Source organism: Odocoileus virginianus, chromosome 9, assembly GCF_023699985.2.
Source record: "Odocoileus virginianus isolate 20LAN1187 ecotype Illinois chromosome 9, Ovbor_1.2, whole genome shotgun sequence".
Taxonomy (NCBI): domain Eukaryota; kingdom Metazoa; phylum Chordata; class Mammalia; order Artiodactyla; family Cervidae; genus Odocoileus; species Odocoileus virginianus.
Window position 1 is genome coordinate 68,327,423 of NC_069682.1, and position 17,207 is coordinate 68,344,629.

At 52.5% G+C, this 17,207-nt stretch overlaps 1 protein-coding gene across 1 annotated transcript; it reads left to right on the forward strand.

Moving 5' to 3' along the window:
- Positions 1 to 10,894: 10,894 nt before the first annotated feature.
- Positions 10,895 to 16,298, forward strand: KCNK15 (potassium two pore domain channel subfamily K member 15). Its single transcript, XM_020911407.2, has 2 exons — positions 10,895 to 11,177; positions 15,612 to 16,298. The coding sequence occupies exons 1-2, from the start codon at positions 10,895 to 10,897 to the stop codon at positions 16,292 to 16,294; spliced, it is 966 nt and encodes a 321-aa protein (XP_020767066.2). The 3' UTR covers positions 16,295 to 16,298.
- The last annotated feature ends 909 nt before the right edge of the window (positions 16,299 to 17,207 follow it).

A 17,207-nucleotide genomic window follows, 5' to 3' on the forward strand; every position in this document is an offset into this window, starting at 1 on the left:
TATCTACAATAACTACTTTGTGATATGAAAATATTAGTGATTTCTATTAGTGGCAAATAGGTATTCATAATATTACTTTGTTTTCTCCATTAGTAATCAAAGGAAATGCTAGGTGTTAGCTAGCATTAGAGGTCAGTGAAAAGATGCAATTATTTTCCCTTTCAAATTCAGGAACCTTGAATTTTGCTCCAGATCCCTTGGGTATTGTCTCTGGGAAAAGAATATCTGCATTAGGACAGGACAGAGTCACAAAAGAGAAGGAGGCTTCGTGCCTGGATGACCACATAGAGCAGAGGCCCCTGCAACGTGTATTCAAACCGGAGGGAAAGACCATATTTTACCAGGAAGATTGAGAGTCTGAAGCCAGGCTTTGTTCTAGCTGGGTGACCCTGAATGAGCCAGCTAACCTCTGAACCTCCATATGAAAGTGAAAATGAAAGTGGCTCAGTCATGCCAACTCTTTGCAACCCCATGGACTGTCCATGGAATTCTCCAGGCCAGAATACTGGAGTGGGTAGCCTTTTGCTTCTCCAGGGGATCTTCCCAACCCAGAGATTGAACCCAGGTATCTCGCATTGCAGGCGGATTCTTTACCAGCTGAACCATAGGGGAAGCCCCGAACCTCCATATACTCAAAAGAAAATGTAGACCATGGTCCCAGTCTTACAGGGAAGTCGTGAGAATGAAAGGGGAGAACAGCTCTGGATGTGTGCAAACTCTATGGGAATTTATATGTGAGGTCTTCAAGCTCCAGCCATTCAACTGGTACTAAAAATAAGAACCACACAGTGAAATCTCATCAAGTGAAATGGATTCCATCTGTAAGACCGTGTTTTACTCTGAACTTACGACCTTCCTCATTTGAAGGGTAATGGAATTCATTCCTTTATAAAACGAGGAGTATAAATATAGTACTTGTGCATTCCCCCCATTGTTTTTACTTTGCAAATAGAGTTGGCAATGTGATCTGGATTCACAAACATTTTATGCAACTGGGTGGTTTTATGAAGCTCCAAAATTATAAGAATCAGTGCTTTATGCCACCACAAAAATAGCCATTCTTATTATCCCTCAAAACTAATAAACCTTTGAAGGGATTCAATTTCTGACCTGGCGCAAGTTTGAATAATATTAATAATTCCCATGTTTTGAGGGCTTCAGTGTGTCCCAAACTGACCTAAACACTTCACACGTGTAACTGGCTTATTGAGGAATCTGAACTTGGTGAGGGACACACACAAATGGATCTGGTTTTTCTTCAACCTTTGACCACATCCATTCGAATCTTTCCTTGCTCCATGCCTTTCAGTCCAGATTGAACATCTAATGATAAACTATTTAAAACGTCCTCTAAACCGAGCCTGACCTTTCACCCCAAGAATGCATTGTTATTTAACAAACTACTAAATAGCCTAGTTATGCACACCTTACAATGCTATGAGGTTATGAAGTACATACTATTATTTATGGCCCAGAGAGGTGAGGTAACTTGCCCAAGGTCACACAGCTAGTGAGGCAGAGACATAGAATTCAAATCCAGGCTGCCTGGTTCCAGAAACTCACCCTGAATCTCTGATTACAGTCCTATGCAGAGAGAGTATGAGGGTCTCTAAAACCCTTTTCCATCCTCTCCTTCTGAGTTCTAGCTTCTCCTGTTTATGACTCTTGGAAAGATCAGTGGAGGCAAGAAGGAAAAAATGTAGTTGGTCCCCTCTGCCTTCAAGTCCCCTCCAGGAGATGGATTCCTTTTCAGTGGCAAGGGTTTAAAGCCTAGTGTTCCTGGACCATATGACCAGCTTATTCAGGGGGCCCTATAGTCTCCTGACTTGGAGGAGATCTGAACCCCCTGACCTCTCTCAGACCCTGTCCCCAAAAGTGCACATCCCAGCCTCTTTCTGCCAGGTTTTGGGAAGCACAAGAATCATTGCTTTGGAGCCGGAGCCTGGTCAGGTGGCCTGGCACCCACTCAGCTCACGGGGAGCTCACTCATTCTTGCTCGGCCAAGTGGTGGGCGTACAGGATGACTGTTGTTCTGCCATCTTCCTGCTCCAACAGGCAGTGAGGGTGGACCTGCAAGCCTGCCTCGTGAGCATCAGAGAGTCAGCTGCCTCTCACCACTGCTGGCAGGAGCCCCAAATCTCTACCAGTGGGACCTCTCAGGATGGGATGGGGGTTCCTTTCTTCGCCCAAAGGAGCAGAAAAGGTTGATCCTTTCTCCCCGTTCTCAAATTCGGTCATGGAGGCTGAGGGGGTGGGGACAGAGTGGGAGAAAAGCTGGGATGACACCCCTAAAAAAGTCCCACGGGCTGTGTCTTGTGGTTTCCGGAATATGGGGGTGTTCAGAACCCCGCGTCCCAGCGTTGGGGCTCTCACTGGAAAGTCCCATTTACGAGTCTGTGAGGACTCCCCTGGTGGTCCAGGGGTTAAGTATCCACCCGCCAATGTGAGGGACAGAGGTTTGATCCCTGGTCCAGGAAGATTCCACGTGCTGCGGGGCAACGAAGCTCGTGCGCCACAGCTCCTGAGCCCTGGCGCCCTGCGGCAGGAGAGTCCACCGCCACGAGAAGCCCGTCCCCGCAACGAGGGAGCAGCCCACCCGCCTCCACAACCGGAGAAAGCCCTGCGCCGCAACGGAGACTCAGCACCATCGGAGATAAACACAGGAATGGATGAATACAAGTTTTTAGAAAAGAGTTTCTTGCATGGGTATCCTCTAATTTAATCCTCACACTGGCCCCATAAAGGAAGTTTATTCATTAGAGTTCGCGTTGTTGTAGCTGCTATAACAAGCGAACCCCCACATTCAGTGGCTGAAGACAATAGAAGTTCACTTCTTACCCACCTAATATTCCAAGGCAGGTGCTCCTGGCGGGAGGGCAGCTTTCCTTCACGTGATGAGCCAGGTGACTCACATATCACAGCTCCAGCAGCTGCTGGGCTTCGGAGCCTGCTGCTTCTAAAGCGCAGGCAGTGATGGAGAGGCTCACCTGCTTCCTAAAGGTCCCACCTGGAAGTAACCCCATGCTCACTCCAGTGGGGTGGGAGGCTGGGAAATGTAGTCTCTGGCTGGACAAGTGTTTTCCAGAGACAACTCTACACTACAGTTTTTTTTTTTTTTTTTTAACTTTTTATTTTGTATTGGGTTCAGACGGTAAAGTATCCGCCTGCATTGTGGGAGACCTGGGTTCGACCCCTGGGTTAAGAAGGTCCCCTGGAAGAGGGCGTGGCAACCCACTCCAGTATGCTTGCCTGGAGAATCCCCATGGACAAAGGAGCCTGGCAGGCTACATTCCACAGGGTCACAAAGAGTCGGGCACGACTGAGCGATGAAGCACAGCACAGAGCTGGTTAATAAACAATACTGTGATATTCAGGTGAACAGCGAAGGGACTCAGCCATATATCCATTCTCTCTCAAACTCCCCTCCCATCCAGGCTGCCACATAACGTTGAGAAGAGTTCCATGTGCTATACTATAGGTTCTTACTGGTTATCCATTTTAAATATAGCTGTGTGTACCTATCCATCCCCAATTCCCTAACTATCCCTTCCCTCCAACCTTCCCCCCAACCATAAGCTCATCCTCCAAGTCTTACACTACAGTCTTTGACAGGGTCAGTGAGGCAAAGAAGCTCTCTTTGTCAACGTCTGTCTATTTATTTATTTTTTTTATCATTTTTTTAATCAACGTCTGTTTAATCAGCTCATAGCCACACCTGTGTGGGAGACACCACTGTTACCAGGCTGGCGACAGTATTATGACAGCCATCTGAGCGTGACCCTGTCTCTAGCTGTTGGGATGCACCAGGGCTGCTCAGAGAATTCCTAACAGCTGTTTGTGGCCATTTGCTTAGTCATTGGGAGATTGTTCTTTGCCTTCTCATGGGTAGATATCTTCTTGCAGCATCTTCACCTGGCAGAGACCAGAAAAAGAAGCAAGCTCTCTCATATCTCTTCCTCAGAGGTCACTAATCCCATCCATAAGGGCTTCACCCTCATAACCTAATTACCTCCCCAAAGCCTCACCTCCTAATACCATCACACTGGGGGGTTAGGATTTCTTTTTTTTTTTTTTAATATCTTTTAAATTTATTTGTTTATATTTTGGCTGTGCTGGGTCTTCGATGCTGGGCGGGCTCGCCTCTAGTTGCCCAGCGTGCTAGGACTTCTCATTGCAGTGGCTTCTCTGGTTGCTGAGCAGGGGCTCTAGGGCACGTGAGCCTCGCTTGTTTCAGTTCCCAGGCTCGAGAGCACAGGCTCAATAGCTGTGGTGTGCAGGCTTAGTTGCTCCGCAGCACGTGGGATCTTCCTGGCCAGGGATTGAACCCGTGTCTCCTGCATCGGCAGGTGGATTCTTTACCACTGAGCCACCAGGGAAGCCCGCGTTAGGATTTCAATGTATGAATTTGGGGGGAAATACAGACTTTCAGCCCCAAACACCATTCTAAGGGAGAGAGAGCAGAAAGGAGCAAGGATGCCAGGAGTGGCCTCCTAGCTATGAGCATGCATTATGCCTGGGGCAGGAGTGTTGTGCTCACATGGAATGGACCGCACTGGCTAGCCTGCTGCAGCTTTTAATTTCTTGCAGCCCAGATCCCTAAGTGGCGCTCAGGTTACAGAAAAGTCACAGCTGCCATCTCGAAGGAGCCGATACCTATCCTCCCCTGAGGCCAAAATAATCCATTCTTTTAGGAGAGAGACCAGAGATTTTATCAGGGAAAATGCTCAGGGCTTCTGAACATCTAGAAAATTACTGAACTATATCCTAACTATAAAAATCAATCCCTTAAGATCTCAGTAGGTCTAGGGAATAACCAGTGTAGAAAAGAGAAAGAAGAAATTAATTGGGTGGAGGGGGGTGCTAACATTTGCTTGGTACCTTATCTGTGCTGAGTGCTCCTTCATGCATTCATTGAATCCTCCCAGGAACACTGGTAGGCAGATATTTTTTAAAAAAATGTTTATATTTATTATTTATTTATTTGACTGTGCTAGATCTTAGTGTCAGCATGCAGGATTTAGCTCCCTAAGCAGGAATCAAACCTGTGCCCCCTGCATTGGAAGTGTGGAGTCTTAGCCGCTGGACCACTGCTCAGGGAAGCCCCTGAGCAGATTCTTTTATCCCCATGTCACAGATGAGGAAACTGAGGCTCAGAAAGATGTGGTCACTTGCCCAAGACGAAACCGACATCTGACTCAGAAGCTCGTGCTCTTTATTAACGCCTGTCCTACCATGTGCTGCCTTAGACAGCAGCCTTTTCTCTCTGTCTATGCCCATTTCTCTCTCTGACGTGGGAATGACAAGGCCTGCCTGGCCCATACAGCTTCCAGAAAGATCCTGACTCATATAGGGATGAGAAGTGCTTTGAAAGGCATCGAGGACTCATCTGGGGACTGGAACCACCTCTCTTCATTGTCCTCAAGGTGGGCAACCTTGCAGCTCTGGAAGAAGACGATCCAAGGCCTCGTTGATGGGTCCCGGGTGCAACTCTAGCCTGGAGGGACGGAGGAAAATCACTAGGTCCGCTCAAGCTCCCACGAGAAAAAGCAGGGGGAGGCAGAGGGAGCAGGAGCCGCAGGGGGTGCCATGGGGTGTTGCTGTTTTTGGTGACTGCTCAGCTGACGGCCCTCCAAGCTGAGAAACACACATAACAAACTCCAACCTCTTCATGCTTAAAATAGAGGTGCTGAACCGAAAATGCCAAGTACAGGGCAGAGTCACCTGCCTTGCAGGGCCAGACAGCTCCCTGTGGCCCCAGTAATACCCATCCCCCCCAGAGGGCCCATTTGGCAAAGCACCTTTCAGCTGCATCTCATAAGATGGTCACAAGAGTGGGGGCGGGCAGCCTCCCAGCTCCCCCCAAGATCCAGCTTTGAGATGGGGAAAGTGAGGTCCAGAGAGGCCCCCGGAGGGTGATAAAGCCCCCAGCCTCTTGCCTGATGAGGTGGCACCCTGTCTCGGAAGGACTGTGACCTTGGGGGCCAGTCAGCCCCAAGTTCAAGTTCTGACTCAGCCGCTGCCCGACCCTGAGGACTTGGCCTGTGGGGTCTCTTCTCTCCCGCCCCCCAGCTTCCTGCACTGGGAAGTGAGGACCCCCTTAGCAACATCTGTGAATATGCCTAGTGCAGACACAGCGTTCCACAGTCTTAGCTTTGCCCCCACTTCTGGAAAAAGAATTCAGGACATCTGCAGGCAGATAGTTGTAAAAAGGGATGAAAAGAGGCTTCTGAGCACCCGGAAAGCAACGTGCGGTGTCTTTTCTAATGTTGGATGTGGTCCTAGGAGGCGGACATTACTCCCATTTTTCAGATGGGAAAACCAAGGAACACAGACAGGAAAGTCTTCTATCCACAGATACTCAGGTAGAAAGTATCTAAACCCAGGCCATGTTGACTCCAGCTGTGTCCAGGACCAGGACTCATTAACTGTCCCCTAGGATGGACCTGGCCCTTCTCCTAGGAGCAACCATTCCTATACCCCCACGCTGTCCCCACAAGCTCTTCCCAGGCCCTTCTCAGGCTGTAGGTCCTTGGTGGCCCCACCCCACCCCAGTCTGAGACTGTAGCCAGGTTTCTGATCCTCTGAAGTCTGAGCAGGAATCAGAAAATCAAACTTGCTGATGCCATGAGCAAAAATAAGGCTGACACAGCAGCACCAGCTCCCTCGCTTCTGGGCCACTGAGCTGCCCCCTCCAGCTTCTCAGAAGGTGGGGGCATCCAATGCCCCTCTCCTAAGCACTGGACCCCAATTCTGCCTGAGAACTGAGTCAGGGCAGGAGCTGAGTCTAGCCTTGTGCAGACCTGGGCTTTTGCTCTGTTGTGATACTAGCAACACAGGCTAACACTGCTACGTGGGTCCTCAGGCCAGGCGCTGCTCTCAGGGCGGCACACCTAGCGGCTCGTTTAGTCCTTGTAACCACTGTACTAGAGCCCTGTTGCTGCCGTAACAAATGATCACACACTTAGTGCCTCGAATGGGCTTCCCAAGTGGCTCAGTGGTAAAGGATCCGCCTGCCAATGCAGAAGACGGGTTGGATCCCTGGGTCAGGAAGATTCCCTGGAGGAGGAAATGGCAACCCACTCCAGTATTCTTGACTAGGAAATGTCATGGACAGAGGAGCCCAGTGGGCTACAGTCCATGGGGTTGCAAAAGAGTCAGACATGACTTAGCGATTAAACAACAACGCAGCTTGAACAACACAACTGTATTACTTTCCAGTTCTGTGGGATGGTGGTCTACACAGGTCACACTGGGCTAAAATCAAGACACTGGCAAAACTGTTTTTGTTTCCTTGCCTTTTCCAGATTCTAGAAGTAGACTGCTGTCCTTTGCGTAGGGCTCCCTTTTCCCATCTTCAAAGCCAGCAACATCAGGCCAAGTCCTCCTCTCCTTGGTTCCCTCTCTTCCACCTCCCTCTTCCAACTCTGAGGACCCTTGATCACACTGGGCCCACCCAGAGCATCAGGATGATCGCCCATTTCAGGGTCAGCTGATTCGCTACCTTAATTCCACCTGCAACCTCAATTCCCCTTTGTCTCATAACCTAACATAGTCACAGGGCTCAGGAATAGGATGTGCACGTCTTTGGGGGGTCCCCAGGTGGCACTAGTGGTAAAGAACCCGAGTGCCAATGCAGGAGACATAAGAGGTGTGGGTTCGATCCCTGGGTTGGGAAGATCCCCTGGAGGAGGGCATGGCAACCCACTCCAGTATTCTTGCCTGGAGAATCCCATGGACAGAGGAGCCTGGTGGGCTACAGTCCATAAGACTGCAGAGTCGGACACGACTGAAGTGACGGCATGGCTAGGTATCTTTGGCGGAGGGGAGCATTATTTTGCTGACCACAGCATCTTCTGAGACTGGAACTTTTCTAACCCCCCTAGAAACTAGGGAGACTGAAGCATCCCAAGTTCATACAACTGGTAAGCAAAAGTAGGCTATGACCCCAGGCACTGGGGGTGCAGAGTCCCCGCTCTGAACTTCTTTGTACTTCTGCTGCTTGTTCGTCCACGTCATTGGATATGTGCTCTGTGTCATAGCTGGGTGCTGGGGACAGACTGGTGACCCAGATGGGATCCCTGTCCTCAGCAGGACACACATAGGGAACTCAGTGGGAGGAATGCAAGATGGCAGGAGCCGGAAGCCTCCGAGGAGCCCAGAGGAGGGACACCCGAGGAGTCAGGGAAGATGTCCCATGAAGGGAGGGGTACAGGACAGAGAGAGCGTCAGGCAGCTGCCTCTACTAAAGAAGCTGTGAGGATTAAATGCCTTAACACATGTAAGGTTCTTCAACCAACGCCGTACTCCTAGCAGGCATTCAATAAATGTTGGCTGTTGAGTGGGCTGGGGAGAAGGCTGTTCCAAGCAGAGCAAGGGGTTGCAGAAGGAACTGAAAGTTTAATGTAGACGGAGCCAAGAAAAAAGCAAAGGGGCTGTGGGGAGAGGGGCTGGAACGATCACAGGGGACAGTGATGCGTGTCAAAGACGCAGCAGAGGGACTTTTCTGATGGTCCAATGGCTAAGGCTCTGGGTTCCCAGTGCAGGGGGCCGGGGTTCGATCTGGTCAGGGAACTAGATTCCATGTGCCACAAGGGAGATCCAAGATCCCGTGAGAAGACCCAAGATCCTGCAAGAAGATCGAAGATCCTGGGAGAAGACGGAAAATCCCACATGCTACAACTAAGACCTGTCGCAGCCAAAGGAATAAATGATTTTTTTTTAAGCTGCAGCAGAGAGCTGGGAGGGTGGGGGTCCAGACAGCTGCAGGAGAGGCTGCCCAGCACTCTGCCCACCCATGCTGGCCCACCCAGGACTCTGACATGAGCATCACATTGGTGCTGGTGGGAAGGGGTAGATTCCTCAGGGAGTGCGGCCAGTGGAAGGTGCCCCAAGTGCCCAGCTATTCAGGCCAGGGACCCCAGGATCATCCTTAAGTCCTCTTCACCCTCCACATCTAACCCATCAGCATGTCCTTTGCTCTGCGCATCTGGGTAACACTAGCTGCAATAACAGATGGACTCCAGACGTCAGGGGCTCAATGCCATCGAAGTTCAAAGTAGGTGTTCTTTGGGGGGATCTTCTGCAGTGTGTCATAGCTCCCCAGCTCCCCCCACCCTGGGGCTCTGTCCTCGCCTAAAGACTTGTTTAGTCCCCAGTCGTGTCTGACTCTTTGCGACCCCATGGACGGCAGCACACCAGGCTTCCCTGTCCTTCACCATCTCCTGGAATTTGCTCGAACTCATGTCCATCGAGTCGGTGATGCCATCCAACCACCTCATTCTCTATCGTCCCCTTCTCCTCCCTCCTTCATCTTTCCCAGCATCAGGGTCTTTTCCAATGAGTTGGCTCTTCGCATCAGGGGCCCAAAGTATTGGAGCTTCAGCCTCAGCCTCAGTCCTTCCAGTGAACAGTCAGGGTTGATTTCCTTTGGAATGGGCTGGTTGGTGCCCGCATTGTCTGCTGTTGGGAAGAACGGTGGGGGCCTGGCACGTGGGGCAGGTTTACGGACCAGGCCTGGATGGGACACCGGTCACTCCTGCCCTCACTCCATCATCATGTGAGCGTGCGGCTGGCCGAGTGCGCCTGGCTCCTCCTCCCCAGCATTTCAGACCCACCCACTCATCACCATCTCCATCGCACCCTCAGCACAGGTTTGGAGGACAAGAGTCCTCTAACTGGCCTTCACTCTGGACCACCATCTCTCTCCCACAAGATAGCCAGAATGCTGTTTTTTAAAAAAATGTCAATTAGATCGCTGGTGTTTGTCTTCCTGCCTACAGCCTTTCCAGGGTCTTCTATTGTACTGAAGAAGTGAAGTGAAGTCAAGTCACTCAGTCGTGTCCAGGTCTTCGTGACCCCATGGACTGTAACCCACTAGGTTCATCTGTCCATGGGATTCTCCAGGCCAGAGTACTGGAGTGGGTTGCCATTTCCTTCTCCAGGGGATCTTCCCGGCACAGGGATCGAACCCAGGTCTCCCACACTGCGGGCAGACCCTTTACGGTCTGAACCACCAGGGAACTTTTCAGAGGGCCTGTAAAACCCCCTGTGAAGTGGACTCTGTCTTCCTTTTAATCCCCACCCCCACCCCGACCCCCACCCCAGTCACTGTGACTCCAGACACCCTGGTCTCTCTGCTTAAAGGACCTGCACTGCTTCCAGTCGCTCCCCAAGGACGCTTTCTCCACCATCTCAGCTGTAAGTGCCCCTGCCACTCCCAGCCTCCACCCGCCTTGCAGGACAGGATGTTTTCCTTCTCACGCTTTTTTCTTTTTTTTTAAAATTTTTGGCCTGTGGGATCTTAGTTCCCCGACCAGGGATCCAACCCGCGCCCCTGGCAGCGGAGGCGCGGAGTCTTAACCGCTGGACCGCCAGAGAAGACCCTCACACTTTTCTTACATTATCTTTTTGTTTGACTTCCATCCGACCCTCTATCCGAGGATATCAGCTCTATTTACACCAGGAATGTAATAGATTGTGTGTACCAGTAGGTGCTTGGTAAATATTTGCTGGATGACAGACCGAACGAAGGAATGAATGACTTGCCCAAGGTCAGCGGACGAGGAGTGCGGTGGAGATAGGGCTCCTGCAGAGCTGGGCTTTGGGCGCTTCGGTCCCGCCGTCAAGACCTGCAGACGCTACAGCCCCGGGGCGCCCCCGGGGAAACAAAGGCAGGGGAGGCGCAGGCAGGTGGCAGCCGCAGGAGCCCTCCGGGTCCTCGTCGCCCCCTCGCCCCGCCCCGCCCCGCCGAGGCGCCGCCCCGGGGTGCCACTCCCCAGCCGCCCGCAGCCCCGACTCCTGCCGCGAGCGGGGCGCGGGGCGACCGTCGGGGCGCATGGACGGGGCGGCGGCGAGCGCGGCGCGGGGCCGGGGAGCGGGGCCCCGGGGCTCTGCGATGAGGAAGCAGAGCGCGCGCACCGCCGCCCTGGTCCTGTGCATCCTCTCCTACCTCCTGGTGGGCGCCGCCGTCTTCGACGCGCTCGAGTCCGAGGCGGAAAGCGGCCGCAAGCGGCTGCTGGCCCAGAAGCGGAGCGAGTTGCGGAGGAAGTACGGCTTCTCGGCCGAGGACTACCGCGAGCTGGAGCGCCTGGCGCGGCAAGCCGAGCCGCACCGCGCCGGCAGCCAGTGGAAGTTCGCCGGCTCCTTCTACTTCGCCATCACCGTCATCACCACCATCGGTGAGCGGCCCCCGGCACCTCCCCTCCACGCTCGCTCCATCCCCAGGAGTCCGCGGCGTCCCGGGGTTTCAATCCCACCTCTGCCTCCGCCAGGCGGGGTGACTTTGGAGCAGTCATTTCAGCTCGCCGAGCCTCACTTGCCTCCCTCTGTCGAATGGGCTGTCTGTGGTTCCACGCCGGCCCGGCTGGGAGGAGCCAGTAGGTCCCCGTTGCCAAGAGGCAGTGGCAGGGGCTGCGAGACTGATAAAGTGGAGTCGGAAGCCCAAGTGGCTGGAGTTGCTTCCTTGTCTGCGGGGGGCGGGGGGGGGGGGGCGGCGCATCACGTTAGCTGTGTGACCTCAGACCAGTTGCTTAACCTCTCTGAGCCTTAGGTTTTCTCCTCTGTAAAAGAGGGTTGCTAATAGGCCGTATCTCAAGGCTGTAGTGAGACAGTTTTCATTAAGGAGATAATATATGTAGAAAGTTTTAGCACAGGGCCTGACAAGCAGAAAGCACTAAAAAAAGGGGGGGGGGGGGATTGATTTTTGTATTATAACAAAAAAGAGAACAGAAGCCTAATCTGTCTTAGTTCCTGCAATATGGTCAGTGCCTAGCCTGTAGTAGACACTCAATAAATATTTGTTAAAGGAATGACTGATTATCACCAGCTCTGGACCTCACCCTCGGGGATTCAGAGCACTTTCTCTGCAGCATCTGGACCGCCAACCGTTGCCATGGCTACCGACTGGTTGATACCAGCGGAGCCCAAGCCTGGGGAAGCAGAAACGGGAAGGAGCAGGCTCTCTGGGCTCCATGCTGGGTGCCAGCCACTCCCCCAGGCTGGCTCTGGAGGTCCCAGTGTCTCTTTGGGCCTGGACCACCACCCTGGAAACCGGTGCTGCGGAGAAAGTTCCTCCTTAATGCTCCTGCAAGTCAGTGTGAGTTTGTGGGTTTAGCAGTGAAGTTGAAAGCCTGAATTCCGAAATTACATAGGCCAGAGTTCTGGTTTTCATCTCTGTTGCCTCCTGCCTTCTCTGGCAATTGATTGTACCTCTCTGAGCCCTGGTTTCCTCAACTACAACGTGCAAATGTTGCCATCTCACTGAGTGATTGCCAGGTTTAAGTGAGGCCAAGCGGGTAAAATGCATAGCACAGTCCGGAGGCTCAGTAGGGACTGATAATTAATAATAATGACAATTCGTTATTTGCCAACTGTGGGCCCAGCTCCTGTTAGCCCTTCTGACCCCTCCTGTCAGCCTGGGCACCCCTGCTTCTCTATCTGGGCTCAGCCGAAGACCCTCCCTGTCACTGCACCCAGTGGTGTGGGACCCTGTCTACCTTCTCTGCCTTCCCCCACATTTTGGAGGCCTCCCAGCTGGAGGCGGCCTCCACTTCTGACTGCTGGCCTCTGACCTGCACCTGGGATAGGGAGGGAGTAGGGACCAGGGTGCGGAAAGCGACTGAGGAAATAGCAGTTTTACCGCTTTGGACCACCTGGGGGCGCCAGTATGGTTGTGTGGTCCAGGCTGCAGAAGCTAGCCTTGCACAGGGCCACGCGACAGAACCCAGGGGTTGAGTGTTGCACGAACAGAAAAGAGCCACCGAGAAGCTATGGAGGATAGTGGTTAATAGCTCAACCCTGTGACCTTTGGGCAGCTTTCTCCCTCTGAGCCTAGTTTCCTTATCAGTAAGATGGGGATAGTAATCTCATACAGTCATTGGGACGATTAAATAAAATAATCCATGTAGAGTACCTAGCGTGCTTAGTTATTATCATTATTCATCTTCCTCTCTGTCAAAACCAGACAAACGACTAGAAACAGCACTGCCTGGCCTTTTATTTCTAAAGACGCTCCTCCGTCTTGCACTCTGTACCTCCTTCAATCTGGTCTGAGTATTATTATTATTAGTTATTAAACTTTCATTGAGTTCTTAGTCTGTGCAGGGCACTGGTGATCAGGTACACAATAAATGACTAGACTGGTCTCTGGCCTCAAGGACCTCACAGTTTAGTGGCAGCAGGGTCCCTGCTCCTCAAATAGATAGAGGCAGACTAATAGGGCCATGACGTAGAAACATGAACATGGAGTCATAGATCTTTAAATATATATATGTATATAGTGTTGATATTTCAAATGTTACATATGCACACACTTCACATGGTACAAAAGGTATAGGATGAAAAGGAAGTCTCCCTTTCTCCGCATCTGTCAACCTATAAATTCCTTTCTCTGGATCAAATGCAGTTATCTGTTTTTGAGTATCCTTCCAAGTATCTTCTCTGCCTATATATTCCTTTATAACACACACAGGTAGCTCAGTTGGTAAAGAATCCATCTGCAATGCAGGAGAACCCAGTTCGATTCCTGGGTCAAAAAGAGCTGCTTGGAGAAGGGATAGGCTACCCACTCCAGTATTCTTGGGCTTTCCTGGTGGTTCAGCTGGTAAAGAATCTGCCTGCAATGCGGGAGACCTGGGTTCGATCCCTGGGCTGGGAAGATCCCCTGGAGAAGGGAAGGGCTACCCACTCCAGTATTCTGGCCTGGGGAATTCCATGGACTGTATAGAGTCCATGGGGTTGCAAAGAGTCGGACACGACTGAGTCACTTTCACTTTTATACGTGATAGAGACATTATGTTATACATGCCTTTTTGTCTCTTCCTTTTTTCACTTCGTATATTTTGGTTATTTCTTTACATCAGTCCCTGAAGAACTGTGTCCTCTTTTTCATGGCTGATTAGCAGGACTTCTCCACCTTGGCACTGTTGACATTTTGGACTGGCCATTCTGGTGGGCTTCCTTGGTAACTCAGTGGTAAAGAATTCACCTGCCAATGCAGGAAGCGCAGGTTTGATCCCTGGATCATAAAGAGCCCCTGAAGAAGGAAGTGGCAACCCTCTCCAGTATCCTGGCCTGGGAAATCCCATGGACAGAGGAGCCTGGCAGGCTACAGTCCATGGGGTCGCAGAGAGTCGGACATGGCTTAGCAACTGAAAAATAACAACAAATTCTGACTGTGGGGACTGTCCTGTGCCTGTACCCACCAGATGCTGATAGCTCCCACGTGTGACAACCGACACTGTCTCCAGACATGGCCAATGGTCCTCTCAGGGGCTAAATCGCCCTCAGTTGGAACCACAACCATCGTGGGATGGCACCATGGCTGGTTTCACCAGGCTCTTTTTGGTGGACATTTAGGCTGTGTCTTATTTTTGCTGTCACCAACAGTGTGGCAACGACAGCGCATGTGCACACATCACTGTGCACGTGTGTATGTTTTAGGGGACAACTTTCCTCACTGGGGAGCAGCACGGGCCAAAGGTGTATTTATCGTTCGGCAGATGGGGCCAATTTGCTAGAAGAGGCATATTCTATGGGGGAAGGGACACCTGACTTTTCCTGGGTTGTGGGGCCCTATGAGAATACCATGAAAGCTTTCACTCCTTGGGTCCTGGAAGAGAGAACACAGCCACTAATCCCACAATGATTGTTCTGTGTGCCCAGAATCAAGGAAGCCCACTCATGTTTACGTTCCCTACACAGTTCAGGGGACTCAGTGAGGGACTCCACCAGACTGAAGAGGTGTTTCATAAGAGCTGGCCTGGCACAGGAACTGGGAAGGGCGACATGGATGCGGGCAGGGGGAAAAGATCACTGAGGGGAGGGAAGTCACGAGAAAAGGACAGGGCGGTGGGGAAACATGGCGTGAGGCTGGAGGCGGGAGGGAGCTCAGATCATGATTAGCTGAGAACAAGGACTTTACCCTGTGGGTACTGGGGAGCCACAACAGATTTTTTTTTTTTCTATCAAGGGCACAATTTACAGACATTCAAATTCACTCTTTTTCAGTGTACACTCGTGTGGGTTTTGCCAAATGAAAACCTGTCGTGTAACTGCAGCCATGATTTCAAGGCAGAACATTTCTATCACTCCCCAAAATTCCATCGTGCCTGTTTGTAGTTCATTAACTCCCCTTCCTCAGCTCCAAGGACTGGCAACCACAGGTCTGTTCTCTGATCCTACAGTTTTGCCACAGAAGTTTTGCCAGTTATCTTATAGAATGTCCTTTAAATGGAACCAAGCAATATGTAGCTTTTTGAACTTGGCTCCTTTCACTCAGCATAAAACATTTGAGATCCATCCTCTGTTGCTGGGGAAATAGCAGTTCCTTCCTTCCTGTGGCTGAAAAGAATTACTTCGTTGTATGGACATACCACAGGTTGTTTATCCATTCCCCAGGTGAGGGACATTCTAGGTTGTTTACAAGTTGGGCCGATTATGGGTAGTCACACAAGGTTTTAAAGCTGAGGGAATGACCTAGTTCGAACTAGCATTTCAACATGCTCTGCGGGCTCTGGAGGATGGGGAGAGAGACCTGGCAGGAAGACCTGTGTGTGAGAGTGTGTGAGAGGGACATGGACACGCGTCAGCCTTCCCCTTCCTTCCTGCTCCAGGGTACGGCCACGCCGCGCCGGGCACGGACTCGGGCAAGGTCTTCTGCATGTTCTACGCGCTCCTGGGCATCCCCCTGACCCTGGTCACCTTCCAGAGCCTAGGCGAGCGGCTGAACGCGCTGGTGCGGCGCCTCCTGCTGGCTGCCAAGCGCTGCCTGGGCCTGCGGCGGCCGCGCGTGTCCCCCGAGAACATGGCGGTGGCCGGGCTGCTGGTGTGCGCTGCCACCCTGGCGCTCGGGGCCGCCGCCTTCGCGCACTTCGAGGGCTGGACCTTCTTCCACGCCTACTATTACTGCTTCATCACCCTCACCACCATCGGCTTCGGCGACTTTGTGGCGCTGCAGAACGACGAGGCGCTGCAGAGGAAGCCGCCCTACGTGGCCTTCAGCTTCCTGTACATCCTCCTGGGGCTCACGGTCATCGGCGCCTTCCTCAACCTCGTGGTCCTGCGCTTCCTGGAGGCCGGCGCGGACGCGCCTGAGCGCGCTGCCCGCCCGCTCCGCCGGGGGGCGCCCGAGAGCCGAGCCCCGGCGCAACGCGCCGGCCGCATCTCCGTCTCCTGCCGCCTGCACCCGCTGGAGCTGTGCGCCCGCGACAATCCCGGCTTCTCACCCCCCGCCAGCCCCGGGGCTGGGGGCGGCGGCAGAGCCGGCAGGCCCCCGGCCCGGCGGAAGTCCATCTGATAGCCCTTCCCTCCTGTGCGTCTCTGGAAGTGGTCCTGGGATGGGCCCCAGAAATCCCACAGCACTCATCCGGGGGGTCGAGCCTAGAACCTGGATCCTAGAACCTGGTCTGGATTCACCTGTCCGCGCACCCTCCCCAGAGCTTGTAGAAGGGCTGAGGGGCCGTGGCCTCAATGCCGTCCTCTGCCACGAGCAGTTTCTCACTCCCTTCTGTGGCGCGAGCCCCGCCCTCCTCTCCAAAAATACATTAAAAGTCGCATCATAAGCAAAAGCACGACTCTTAAGTTGCCCCATAGGTGCAAGTCCCATGTGGTCCAAATTGTTCTAGGAAGGCGTGGCCACACGCATTCTCCACAGGCCCGTTTTTCTGTTGTGTGACTTGGGCTTTCCGTGTTGTGGGGGAAATGCGCGGCTTCCCACACTGGAATCCTAACCAGTGAGGTCAGCGGCTCCCACTATGAGAAGCACGGGGATCAGATGGACCAAGAGAAACATTTACCATCCAGCGTGGACCACTGGGCAAATTGTGCACTATTTAAATACTACTCATTCTCTTACTGGGCATGTAGAGTGAAACTGGCCCCAGCCCCGAATCTCATGTTCTTGGTCCTTGGCCAGCCCGTTTCGGATGGGGGAAGGGGCTCTTGCGGACACCCACCATGTCACTGGGACTACCTGGACCAGTCTTCTCCTCCACCCCAACCCCTGGCCGCTCTGCACAGTATGTGGGATCTTAGTTCCCTGACTAGGGATCAAATCTTTACTCTCTTAAGTGTGGAGTCAACCACTGGACTGCCAGGGCAGTCCCTGGGCCACAGTCTCTTCTGGGAACTGTGAGGTCTGTTTATTGCCAATCACCCACAATGGGACTTCAGGGAATTCTCATCCCCTCCCTGGGCCTTAGTTTCCACAT